The sequence below is a fragment of the Cylas formicarius genome, unplaced genomic scaffold (genome assembly GCF_029955315.1).
Source record: "Cylas formicarius isolate icCylForm1 unplaced genomic scaffold, icCylForm1.1 PGA_scaffold_10__41_contigs__length_53128322, whole genome shotgun sequence".
Lineage (NCBI taxonomy): Eukaryota > Metazoa > Arthropoda > Insecta > Coleoptera > Brentidae > Cylas > Cylas formicarius.
In genome coordinates, this window is record NW_026844214.1 from 20,731,307 (window position 1) to 20,745,561 (window position 14,255).

The 14,255-nt window shown below is 31.6% G+C and overlaps 1 protein-coding gene across 1 annotated transcript; it reads right to left on the reverse strand.

Moving 5' to 3' along the window:
• Window positions 1–4,867: 4,867 nt before the first annotated feature.
• On the reverse strand, window positions 4,868–11,256 carry LOC132708631 (venom acid phosphatase Acph-1-like). Its single transcript, XM_060681080.1, has 7 exons — window positions 11,140–11,256; window positions 10,973–11,077; window positions 10,687–10,920; window positions 10,398–10,583; window positions 10,102–10,225; window positions 6,543–6,754; window positions 4,868–5,114 (listed from the first exon to the last, which is right to left on the reverse strand). The coding sequence occupies exons 1-7, from the start codon at window positions 11,239–11,241 to the stop codon at window positions 4,971–4,973; spliced, it is 1,107 nt and encodes a 368-aa protein (XP_060537063.1). The 5' UTR covers window positions 11,242–11,256; the 3' UTR covers window positions 4,868–4,970.
• Between the last annotated feature and the right edge of the window lie 2,999 nt (window positions 11,257–14,255).

The window sequence follows — 14,255 nt, forward strand, 5'->3', positions numbered from 1 at the left end:
TCGTACTTACTTACTAGGGCGACAGCAAGACGGTATATTAATATGTGGGTTTCGCTGAACACCGATCTGTTCCTTATATGTCACACATTAACTCTTTTTTCCTCTGTCTTCGCGTAAATGCCACACAAATACGTTTATTGTAATTCCCGTTAATTAAATAGACATCTCTCGATTCATCAGATGCTCGCCTGCTGGAGAATAAAATACTAGATTCTTCCTTGTCTCAATTTGGCGCGAAAGAAATCAGATTATAGCGAACATATTTTTTAAAACTATGCGTGAAAAATGGTTCTTAGAGGGTGTTCCAAAAAATAAATAAGAATAACGTATTATTGGCACTATTTTTCGACAAGCAAATCTTTACTGCCAATTTACTCTTCTAGAATTTAGTAATTGCCGTATAAATTAATACAACTAAAAGTCAGGTTTCGTCCTAAGCTTTTGTGTCTACTGTCCTAGATCCTAAACTAACAATAGAACAAGTTTGGTGTTAGTAATTTGGGAAATTTCGAAAAATCCGTTTTTCCAAAAGACTCAAATTTAGTCAAATTAAGATTTCTTTATTCCTTTGTCTATTACAGGATTGTTTAGAATCACTAAATATAAAATATAAAATAAAATTTCTATTTATGAAAGTCATTAGAGATCTTGACCCGGAAAAATTGAGTTTTTTAAAGAGGAAGTATTCTTAATTGCATTTTCAATCTGTTATATATTCGCAGATCAGGATTTTTATCTCCCCCGGAGGTTATAAATTTCCTTTTTTCTTTGCGAAATATCACCAAAAAATTTTTATTTTATTTTTAATTTTTTATTTAGGCGGACACCTTAAGACTATTGTTTGCGCTACTGTTTTTTCAATTTAACACCTTGTATCTTGCATTTCCGAACCCATTTTTATAATTTTTTTTCGTAATTTTTGACAAGGAATCGCCCGCTAAAATCTCTTTGTATATTCTTTGAACGCCCTGTATTTTCACAATGACCCTTTTAATTGAACTGTTCAAGAATTGTCCTATATGCAAATTGAAGGTAGTATCGTGCCTATTGTGAAAACGAACATAAATGGTTTTTGGGTTTTGCAGATATAACTAGTTATTGTTGTATGTTTAAGCTTTCCTAGACTTATGTTATAATTTACTTCCAGTATGCTGCTATAATGGTAGTGTCGTCTGCAGACTCGGTCAATATTGCTCATTTTTCTATACAACTGTCTAAATCATTCACATATAGTAGAAATAACGCGGTAGCCCTGTAGAATTCTCAGTTTAATATTCGTTTCAACAGAATAAATTTGATCTATCCTTTGCTTTTTGCTTTCTATTTAAAAGAAAGAAGGATATCCAACCAGCACCTTTGATTTAGTCTAATTTATTCAGAGGCCACAAAAGACCAAAACAAGTCGCTCCCGTCCATTATCAAATTGCATGACACTCATGACAGGAAAAAACAATATTGAAAAATTTTACTAAAACTGAGTGAAGTGGCATTATAGTTTTCACCGTTTTATCATTTGTTTGAAATATCATTATCACAGTGTTCATTTTCAATGCTTCGGGAAAGGGCTGGGATAGACAGACTAAAAAACATAACATAACATTTTTTGTTTTTTGTTTATTTTTCATAATCCCCGACGTGTCATGTTCGTATGTTTTGTTTGGAGGAATTTTTTCCAAAACCTTCAACAGTATCTCCCTAAAAAATATGCTCCATGGTCTACAATATCTTTACTATTAGTTGGGAAAGTTTTGTTATGTTATAGGAAATTTGTTTTTGCTTTTATAATTACTTCGAACTTACACTGGTAGGAACATTAGCAGGACACTGCCATCTAAGAAGGCTTCTCTATATAGGACAGAAGAAACTGAATTCATCTCCTAACCAAATGCCCACTATTAGGGAGCAACCAACTAGACAGTACTAGGAGCTCAATTTACAGTATTTCGGCGATGGTAAAAAGCTCTTCTAGGGGAGGAAGTGACGATTTGCGGACACAATGGATCGGAAGGCCATAATGCAGTGCCATGTCCTGGCCAGTAGGCCAGGAAAGCATAACAGATAGAATAGGAATAGAAATATGAATATTTTCTTCCATATTCCAATATATGATAGTAATTAATATAATACAATATAATATAATAATAATTAAGGTTGATCACGGTTGAAAGAAAACGGGACGCCCTACGGGATTGTTGACATCGCTAAAGGATTAACGATCTCAAAATGCTACAAGGAGAAAGTATTTTTTTCTAAATCAAACTCCAAATAAATTGGTAAAGAAATCAAATCGACAATCATAAAATTCAATTTATTCATGAAATATTCAAAAGTACCAAAGGTAACTTACACATTTTTAACGGAATATTATCTGGTACCATTTACCATTCATAATATTGAAAAGCGAATGTGCCGAACTGCTTTGTTATATATTATTCCTTCTTAAATTTTGTACATTAATAGATACCGTGTTAACAAAAATAAAACCTATTTCATGATATTATCGAATACTTTTCGCAATGAGGCTTGAGTCGTTGAGTTATTTACGTTAAAGCCTTGAGATCGAGGTTTTTCAAAGATAAGGTGCTAAAAGACGATTTGTTCAAAATGCATTAGGTTAAGCCTCATTAAAAATTGTAAGTGATTCAATTAAACCTTTAATGAATTATTAACTCACCCGTTAAAAACGATACTCTAACTGCAGAATATACCGCGCGAAAATTACATTATTATAAAGCTGGAACAAATGGGTCTTTTTATGATTTTTGGTCCTCTATATTTCGCGAACAGATTCTGATTGTGGTGCCGTTGGGTGGGGGGGGGGGACTCGAGATAATTTGGAAATAAGTATCAAAAAATATTTGTCGAAGGTTTAGAAGACTGATTGATATAAGAAGAAAAGGAGAGATCAAAAATTTTTAATAAATCTTACTGCTAAAAGGTATTTAAATTAAATGGTCGGAAGGGCTATTTTAATAATAAAACTAATTTTAGATACTACCATTTACAAAACTTCCGGGTTTCTCCTGCGTCGGATGTTGTTGAGTCTAATCTAGTTAAGTTCTGAAGAAGCCAACAGGATGATTGGCGAAACATTAGCAAGTTCGACTTGACAACAACCGACTCAAGAGGAATCCAGAAGAAATACTAAAAGGATGTCGAACTTCCATTGTCTTTACTTTTAACTTACACAAAATTTCGGACAGTTGTACCACTACCCGTTATCAAGTGTTAACTGAACAGTTTACACTAGATAACGGGTAGTGATACTACTGTCCGAAACGTTGTGTAAGTTAAAAATAAAGACAATGGAAGTTCGACATCCTTTTAGTATTTCTACTGAATCAGTGTCTACCACCTTCAAGCAAACGTAGGAATCCAGAAGTTTTGTAAATAGTATTAAGCGGCCTATACACATGCAGGCAAGTGTTAAGACTTGCCTGTACAGGTCGAGACACGCGAGTAAGTGCGAATGTGTATGTGTCAAAACTCACGGCGCATTCAGTTCTAAGCGCGGCTCGAAGCGAATCAGATTGTGTCTGATTTTTAGAGCACGTGCGAAGGCCAACTTCATTTTTCGCGCAGCAGCAGGTCCCACCAACTGACGAACCTACACGTTTACCTGAATAGGCCGCAATTCGTTTTGCATTTGCTCGCGGATTTATCTGGACACACTTGCGCGCGGACTTGCCTGCATGTGTATAGCCCCCATTACAGTAGCCTGTGGAAGTTTCTTCGAATAATTTTAGATACCAAAAAGATCAAGATTTATCCATATAATGCTCAAAAGTGTGTACTAAATAAAAATTTAAACCATCTCATCTTTATTACTTTTTTTTTAATACACAAAATTTTCTTGATATCTTTGCCCGTTTTCAATTAATTTATCACAATCACTTGTATACTTAGAATTAGGTTTAGACAACTATAACCAGAACTAATCAATTGTTGGAGACTATCGATTGTATTAATTATTAGTAGTCTTCAATTAATAAGTAAATTGTATAAGTTTCAAAATGTTTATTGAAAAAATCAAGATTTTTCTTAATTCCTAAGGCGTTGATTTCTTTCAGACACTGGATTAGGATAAACGCTTTTTTAAGCAAAAATTCCAGAAAAGCAATTCAAATATTAGGTGAATTTAAAGTATTGGAGACGGTAACCAATCAAGACAAGTTAAGCACGAAATAACGACATGAAAGATACTTAACGTCTCGTGAAAAAATCCGTATTTATTTCTTAAATAGCTTTCCACATTTTATTACTTTAAAATGTAAATAGATAGCAAAAGTAGTTCGTCTCCAACAATTGCTTACTTGGGGGCCGAGTTTGTGATTAAATATAATTTTCATAGAAAAAGAAAATTATAATACTAGATATTTAAAAATAGGTAAATATGTCAAATCATGGTTACTCGCAATCGTTTTACTCATAACACTGTTGATAACCTGGGAAAATCTTTTTTTAAATACTCGAAATCTATTAAAATGAATTAAGCCTATCTAAAGTCGGCGATATGTATTTTCGAAAATATTTGAATACCCCTTACCACTTTCCTTGCAGAGATGAAGCACAGAATATTAAACAAAAGTAGTTAAATTTGCCGCAGTTTTAAAACAGTATACAATGCATTAGAAATGTTTGTAGAACGCCGATTAAAAAAATGATTTACTTATGCAATCTTGTTTTTCAAGTTTCTAGGACCATCTGTTTCCCCCATACTCGTTGCCCTGATTGGGGGGCACTCTGAGGCAAAAATGTTTTTTTTCTTATTCGTGGCAATTAGGTTTTAAAATTTTGCATTTTTACAAGGTGCTCCAAGTTACAGGTTATATATATTGCAATACTAGTTTTTCTGAACTTATTCCGATATATTTTTGTATATATAATATTGTTCTATTTCAATAATGAAATTACTAGTTCTTGTTTTACTAAAACATTTATACGATATTTGTGCACAACAAAACTGACATTCAATCATTTTTTAGTTCACAGTCTTCATCTTCAGGTACATATTCTTTCATCAGTTGCGCAAATTGGGTCAATGGGCAAAATGAAGCACACCCCGGTATTGTCACAAGTGTCGGCTCAACTTCAATATAATTCTGATAGTAAAACTGCAACAAAATGGTAAAGTATAAGTATATAAGTATAGGTATAAGTGGAAACACACACTTTGAAAGGAGGATTATAAAATAAAATACAAATAGGAACTGATAATGTAAAATGTTATAATCGATATACTTTCCGCTGTCATTAATTAAGTTCTAAAGGTTTGTGATCAAATTTTCTTTGACATTAGGCTGGATTTACAAACACAAATAGAAGTAAAATGAAACTTTAAAGAACAATCAAATTAAAATTAAGGTAACGTTATCTGTTTACATAGCTAAATTAAAATTATTTTGAGCTTATTCAAGATACGCACACTTAAAATAGACCCGCTAAATAGCAGAAGTCATATATATACGAATATACGAATTGTGCTGCTAGATGACGACTACATGGTCCAAGAATTAGTACAATTGAATTTCCATATAAAAATACAAACAAAAATTAAAATGTGCTATATAAACGCCGACATAGGTTCCCATAAGGTCAACTAATATTCTTGTTTAAAATTTAATTTGCGCGTATAAACAAAGACGGCTTTGTAAATAATCAATCAAAAGTTAAGTTATGATTTCTAAACATAAATTTAAAATCCCATTATCCGAAAATATAAACAATAAATCGTTCTTATCGAATTTATGTCAAATACATGAATTACGTCTTTTTTATTAAAATGCATGCTTAACTTACATAGACAAATGTTTTTTGTCAAAGATTTAAAAAAACAATCTGTATATCCAAAATAGCCCAAGAAAGCACATAAAAATTCACAGAATGTACCAGTATAAGAAACAGAAGATTAGTATGTGCCAAGATCTTGAACTAGAAATTAGCAGGACGCGGAATACAAAAACTAAAACAGTGCCAGTGATAGTAGGAACAGTCAGAACTTTAAAAAGGGGACATAATCGTTATCTCCAGTAGATACCAGGGCGACCAACACCGCACATATCTTAAGGAAAGTACTCGGGTAAATTCGTTTGATTTCATGTTGAAATTTTGATTAGGCCTTGGATACTGCCAAAAAATAAGTGAGGAACTAAATGCATAATAATAATAATATCAATTCTTTTTCTTCGGTTTTTAAATTTTGTGAATGAAGTATTTGTTTGCCAATTTTCATAAATTCAGATGTCATGATATTTCATGGTTATCTTTTAGATTAAATTAGATTTTGTTAGAAAATTGCTTTTATTTCGAAAACTTTAAAATTTAGTTATAGTAACATTATATATAAATTGACAGATCTTTTAATTATTTGGTTGTAAATAGGGCATTTGAAGAAAATGATATTTTGGTCAAATTAGTGTAAGACTCTACAGGAACTACTCCTGATAAATGCCATTTAAAATGGCAGAGAAAAATGGATGAGTATAGAGCGAGTTTATGGAACGTATATTTCTAAGATACCATCGGCATTATTTAACCTTTACCTTTAACCCGTGGGTCCTATTCACTCTATGAACTTCCACCAGGATGTAACTTCCGTAGGCAGGAATCCTGTCGTCGAAAACTCCCAAAGTTAGCAGCAGTGTGGCGATGTTCTTCTCGTGCGCCGAATAAATAAACAGTTTTCTTTGCGGAGGTTGCAACGTCTCGCGGATTTTTTTATCGGAGTCCTCGATAATTTTTTTTATTAAAAAGCCTGAAATAGAACGGGGTCTAATCAAGCGGAACATTTCGTAACCTTAATAACCTGCATAGGAACTAAATTGGATAATTGGGTCAATTTATTAATGACCGTGCGTTTCTCGGGTTTTAGAAACGCGTGTGCTATATGTGATTAGATGCAGCAGGAAAGGAGTCGAATATAATCGATTGTCTCAGTTGAATTTACGATATTACTCGGGTTTCTGTTTTGGTTAGTCTTTCATGTGCTCCCACCTACTGTTCAAATTCTTTTGGAGAATAGTTATACAATTGCAGGATATCTATATTCTAGAGAGTCAGTGTTGGAGATATTTTTGTGGAAGCTTTTCTAGACTGCTTTCATTCAAAGAGCGCTGTTTACAGCGTTAGAATTTATGAACTCGGCGATCACATATTTTTCCCTGGTAGAATCTCACGACTCTTCTTTGAGGCACATTTGTATTCTTGCAATAGGTATTTATTGAACAAGGTTTTTATTTTTTAAACAAGATTTCTTTGTCAAGTTTGTAAAAAAAATCACTGCGATTCTTCAATCTACATACTAACCTGTTGTTTGTTGCTCTCATTTGCAATGGGACAAAATATTATGACAGTTTAGGAAAAGTGAAATTAATTTGAAAACATCCTTAAATATAGAATTTTGTTCGTAGATCCATTAATTGTGTTTTTCAATAATTATTTTATGAAGTAATGTTTTTCCATTAGGCTATATTATAGACTACATCAAACTGTTTTTTAGGTCAAAAACAAAACATTCTGTAGCAAAACTGACTTAGATAATATTATTTACAAAGAGGTTCTTGTAATCTTTCATGTATTCTAAACATTTATTATTAAAAGGATATTATTTATAAAAACTGTAAGTTTAGTTAAAAAATGTCGATATTGGCGAGTATACGATTATTATTGACAGAATGTTTGAAAATGACAATATCATTATGTGTGTCAATATGGTATAATCTAAAGATAAAACGTGTTGCGTGGCCATAACAAAACTTCTGTGGCTCGTATTCTGTGAATTCGGTCTTCAATGCTCGCTCCGAACACTCGAAGTGTTTTCGGAGCGCGAGCATTGAAGATGCCAAGTGAGATTTTGGCGAAACGCCTGCAGGATTCCAGTCGGATGCAGGATTTCAGTCGGAGTTCAACAAGCGAACGGATGATATCCCGGAATATAGTATATAAAATATATATAAATAATAAATATAAAGTATAGTATATTATATATATATATATATATATATATATATATATATATATATATATATATATATATATATATATATATATATATATATATATATATATATATATATATATATATATATATATATATATATATATATAAAACAATTCATTTGCTTGAAGGTGGTAGACAGTGATTCATTAGAAATACTAAGGGATGGTCGAACTTCCATCGTCTTGTTTTTTGTTTACACAACGTGTTGTTTAACTCCATGAAGTTGGAAACACACAACAATTCACATTCTTGTCAGTATTCGAACAAATATCTGTTAGAATTGTCGTGTATTTATACGGACGCGTTATTGCCTATCTGCGAGAAAATTCAGAATAGACTACAATGCATTTGTCGCTTGTAACAATAGGTCTTTCAAATGTAAAAAAAAATGCGAATAGCATAGACTTTTTCCGTCGATGTATCAGACATCAAAATTATAAAAGCAGTACAATATATACAATCCGAGAACACATTAAGTATAAAATTTTAAAAGAACCTAAATAATTTAAAAAATTATCCAAATACAAAAATTTATCAGAATTTACATAGAACAAAGTCATCGAAACTATAGAAATTACATTTACTATGAAAAGAAACGTTTAAATGAGATGTTTTTTTACAGATAATTTACGGTATAAATTTTCTTCAAACTCAAATTCAACATTTTCAATATTTAGTGAATGTATGTTTCTTATGGTATAAGGATGACTTTATTCATTTGTTTTTATAATAGTGAATTTTTTTAAAACACGTGAATCTATAAAGACTAAAAAGTGCCTTTTCTTTGAATTTCGAAAATTCTACTGGAATGGTGCATCTGTCTTGAATCCAACAGACAATAGGTACGCCATGCTAGATTTAAAAATTGTGTAACATGTCTTGAGTCTTATTAAGAAGAGATTTCTCTACATATTTTAGGCAATTTCTTCACATGATTATTTCATTTAAGTTTAGAATCAATGAAAAATCCAGTAAACGACTCGACATAGCAAACTCATTATCTGACAGTGTTTTTACGATTTAGAAATAAATAGTTTTTAGCAAATCAGTTCCAAAACTAAAATTTAAAATTTTTCATCAGTCCAGATTGATCGTTTCCACAATTTACCTTGTTTATATCTTAAATCTCCTTGATTTATAGAAAACTACTGGTTACGATTATTTTATATTTTGACAGCTATTTTATTTTCTGCACAAGCATATGTCATACGAATATCGTTTCCTACAAATCGCCTGGCAACTTCAAGTCCTGGATTTTTAGTTATTTATTTTAAACTTGGGAATTTGCGTTCAGTACAAAAAATAACATCTGCATATCCAAAAATTATATTTTTCTAATCCCTAATCGCACATTGAGGGCACGCAAGGCCGTACATGTCACGTTTCTGTATCATTCGAAATGCACATATATGTATATCAAGTTGCATTATATGATTAACTGATTATCGAACACCATTTTTGGTGCTGGGAGATATCTATAACATCTCTACAAGTTTTTCCTTCTGAGGAAACAACTGCTCAATATCCAGAATTTGCGAAGTGGAATATAACAAATGGGTAGGATATATACAGAGTAGCTCGTTATTGCAAGATTCCTTTCTTTCTCTTTATTTTATTGAAAAATTTTAAATACAAACATTGTATGATTGAATGTACTGATTGCAAAAAAAAAGTATCTGTTATTTAGTATATCTTGTACTTATCTCACAGCACATGACCTTAAAAAGAGGACTTTTAAGAAAATTTCATGTTGATTCCTGGTATATAATAATATAAAAGAAAAACGAAATTTTGCGTCTTTGAAAATAATGGCGCAATTGGTTTGAAAAATTTGGAGACCCTGTGAGTGATAAATCAATTCTCAATGACAAAGACATTTACTTTTACCATTACTTACATTACCACAATCTCAACAATCAAAAACTCCCCAATCCAAAAATGAAATAATATTCCTGGTGTTCCATTTAAAATAATACACTATCCGAACCGAGTAGACCTTAGTTACACGTATTTAAATCTATGTTATATATAAATGTTACTTAATGTTCATGTATTGTGTGTATAACTCAGGATTTGCGAGAAGGAAGTGCCACCATACTCACCTGAAATAATTTTCTTCAGGCTAGTCGTGTTCGTCATAGCATAATACATGTCCTTCGTAATATTTTCCATCGGATACGGAAAATATTTACTTGTCCAATTTTCAAGCTGATATCCATAATCGCGCTAAAATTAGTTGTGGTTGCAAAGCGCTGATTATTTTTTTAATAGAGGAATTTGGTTCTATATATAGCCTTTGGTTCTACAGAATAGAATTTTAGCAAAAACAGTTGTCAAATACGATGCATAAACAGTGACTTTTAACTCATTCTTCATTCCATCACCACAATCACATTACCTGGGCTTTCAATTCCAAAAAAATATCAGCGACGTCATTGGGTGTTGATACTGTTGTGTTGGTGTGATCGGAGAGATATTCGTATACATCTTTGTATACCAAAATCTGTGCCTGGATTTTCTCCGAACTTAGCAAACTCTTATACATCCTTTTGTAATTTACGCATACAAACTGCGAAGAAAGTTCCTGAAAAGTAAACCGCTCACTTTTTGCGTTAGACTCAAATTTCGCGTCAATTAAATCAACAAGCAACTGCAGACTAAAAATTGTGTTCATTTATTTTCACCACCTTGTCATGTTCGTAGTAATTGTACGGAATAGGTTGCCACTTCAAAGCGCGATTCCATAGTAGAGATCCGGTTGGAGGATATAGCCCAGCAAGTACCAATAAAAGTGACATTTTGGTTCTTGGCACGTTGGTCGTCCTGGGATCTATATCGTTTCTGTGGTACTCTTTATCTAAGAACGATCCATATCTATTTCTTAATGCTTGACCTAATTTGTACTCCGTTCGTTTGCCTTCCTGAAAAAATTAATATGGTTTAACATGCAACAGATTAATATTGTAGACTGACATTGGTCAGTTGAGCGAACCCGTACGGTTCATAATATTTTTCGTTACCGTATGGATTTCCAGGATAAATTTCATCATCTGGAGTTCGGTTACCGTGTCTGATAATCTAAAATAGTGAGATAATGTAATTGGAGTGTCAAAGGGAGTTCTGATTTAAATGTTACTTACTGCGTGAACCAAAATTAATTCATCATTGTCCGGCGCTATATTTCTGGCATCCAGTGAATTGAAACAGTACAATGTGGTGAACGTTACAATAAGGAATTTCATTTTTTTGTCGTTCTGTTCGGCAAATTTAAAAGTAATTGCGATAATTTTGCATTGCTGCGCTTTATGTACAGTAAAAGCAGCTTAGTAAAAAACGTACAATGTAAAACAATATAGGTAACAAAATACAGGATGGTTCAATTCACAAATGCATGGAAACATTCGATTTTTGTTTGTCTACAAAAAAAACAAATCTTATAGATTTTATTAGTGTTTATTAGTGATTGAGATATTGATTCTTTTCGTAGCCGAGTTGTCATTGCTTCTTTCTTCGAATTTTAATAATTTCAACATCTTTTCAGGCTCATCCTAAAAATGAATTTGACATGTGCATTCTTACACTGTACGTCAGTACGTCACTGTTGGTAAAAAATGTTCAAGTCTAGCCGAATTGCTATTCATACTCCAGCTCCACTCCACCTGCTTTCGAATCCCTCGTAGAAACGTCACAAAATGTGTATTTCAAAGTAATATTTGAATTTGAAATGCAGATTTTAAACTAGTTTAATGGTTAAAAAAATTATACAGTAAAATTGGAAATATTTAATAACGCAAATAATGCAATAATTCAAATCCAGATGATTTTTGAAATATGAAGAAACGAGTGTTCCCTGAAATTTACCTCCATATATGTAATTAAACGTAAGACATTTGCCAGAATATGAGCCTTCATATGTAGATATATAAAATATTTTTCGGTATTGCCAACTGCAAAAATAATCCACAGTTCTGTTTACCCTTTTCTTGTCTTTAGCAGTTTATTAGGCACATGTATTGCAAGTCAAGAAACGATGAAATTATTTAAAGTGAGAAAATAAAGTTGGATCGCCTTGTATATCGAGTTATCTGTGTTAATAACTCAATGTTAATTTTTTTTAAGCAAAAAGCCTTTAGCCTTAAAAAGAAACGTTATTAGTATTATACGTTTTGACATTTTCTGAACTGCTTTAGCAACCGAGTCAACAAAATTGGTATAGCCGCACGCAAAAGATAACCATTAGGTGGAACAAACATTCATTTATTTTATAAATAATAGAAATGGAATTCCGTTTTCAAACGCCTGCTTAATAGTGCAAAACGAAGTGCGATGGATATTCCTCACCCTGTATATGTGTTGATTTTACACATTTGAAATCGATGAGTATTTTTCGTCAAAGCTGTTCGATTTGCGGTAAATCAATTCAATTAGAAAAAGTATTATGTATTTGAAACTTTAGATTTAACCTAGTGGGTATCATTTGACTTATAACTTGATAGGATATTTTTTAAATGCATTTTTGGTCTGTTCAAACTTCTGGAAAGTACCACTTTAAGACGTCAGCTTCGTTACTCATGCTTGACAGCCACTTCGGACATTTACGATGTTTTTGTCACGAGTTTGGGAGCGATCGGATGTTTTAGTTAGATTTTACTTATTTTTTACATTTTTACATATTTTGACGTTTGTCCGTTCTGACGATTACGTCACATATTACTTAATAAAAAAGGAGCTAATGGTCACTGAAAAAATGTAATATGCAAGACGTTGATAAACTTCAGTCACTCGCTGCGCTCGTACCAAATTAAACTCGTGACTAAAATGGTATTTGCGAACTTGTAGCATGATAAACTAAATGTAATATTCTGATTTTCTCCGTCTTATCAACTCAATCAATTTTGGCAATTAAAAAAACGGAATTTGTAGAAAATACATTTATTTTATTTTAAATTATGAGACAGCACAAAATGTATTGCAAGCATGATATCAATGATAATGACTACGAGATTTTAAAAAATATTTCCACATTAATCCTTAGGCTAACTCATTAAACCATAAAGCTATAACTTACATTTAACAATAAAATGTACGTATAAACGTTAACACTAAAAATTGGAAACAGTATCACAGTGACGCAAAACATTTGTATTCTTTTTCAGGTTCAACTACACCGCTGGATATACATTAAGAGCAAAGTTATAATAAGGTAATAATAAAACTGGAGAAAAGGCAAATATTAAGTTGTATTTTTTATCGTCTATTTAACTTTTTATTATTATCAAAACAAATACAAAAAATGTTTGTACTAAAACAGTTTTTTAATTTGTTACTTAAGTGATTTGTAAGGTATAAAATATTCATGATACTCCCAAAAACTCAACCATTTTACTAAATTAAAAAAAAGTTTCCAAAATTATTATTATGTGTATGAAAATTCGTTTGTTTCTAGTTCTGACGATTGTAAATCTAGTGGAGTAGTTAACTTTCATTAAAATATAAATATTTAATAATATAATAACCTTTCATATTTCTTGTTAAAGAAAATAAAACAGATCTGTTTCATTTTCATAATGGATTAATTAATTATCTTGTGGATAATATTACCACAATGCTGATTCTCAGGCTTGACTTAACAAAAATTATTTTCTGAATATTTCAAAACTAGTAAGTCCAGTAGCCCAGTAGGCACAATGTAATTTCTACATGCATTTTTGTATTATCTTTTGAGGATAATATTGAAACAAGTCTACTACAAAATTGTAAGAAATTGTATATATAAAATTAGTAGCCATTTTCACTGCCAAATAATTGAGAATTTGTGAGTGAAACTCGGAGAAATTAGACCTAGAATCCCAAAACTAAAACAATATAGTATGGCAATTTAATGTAGCATATTCCTTGTCCCGATTTCAGTTCTACAATTTATTTAAAAAAAAATTACCAGATAAAGATTTCTACGTTTTTAATATTAATTTCTAACTGACGATACATGCAGAACTACAAGTAAACATTGTATCGTGAATCGGGCGTAAGAAAAAATGACATAGTTTTAGTGAAATCTTTTTCCTAACAATGTAATATTTGTACATAAGATAATTTACGTTACTTAAAAACAAATAACTGTATCGACTGTTTTGTGACGAAACATTTGCTATAAACCGGCAAGCGGATAGAACAATTATGATAATTATGTACATACATTACATAGTTCCACAACGACTATTCATAGATTTTTGAAAGAAATTTTCCGTAGGCTACT

What these genes read in the sequence shown, in the direction of transcription:
- LOC132708631 (XM_060681080.1), bottom strand. Translation starts at nt 11,241, where the DNA reads ATGAAATTCCTTATTGTAACGTTCACCACATTGTACTGTTTCAATTCA. An exon ending in CCTGAAGAAAATTATTTCAG is followed by an intron (nt 6,755 to 10,101) that starts GTGAGTATGGTG and finishes GTTCTATTTCAG; the next exon opens with GCTTTTTAATAAAAAAAATT. An exon ending in ATAGGACCCACGGGTTAAAG is followed by an intron (nt 5,115 to 6,542) that starts GTAAAGGTTAAA and finishes ATTTTGTTGCAG; the next exon opens with TTTTACTATCAGAATTATAT.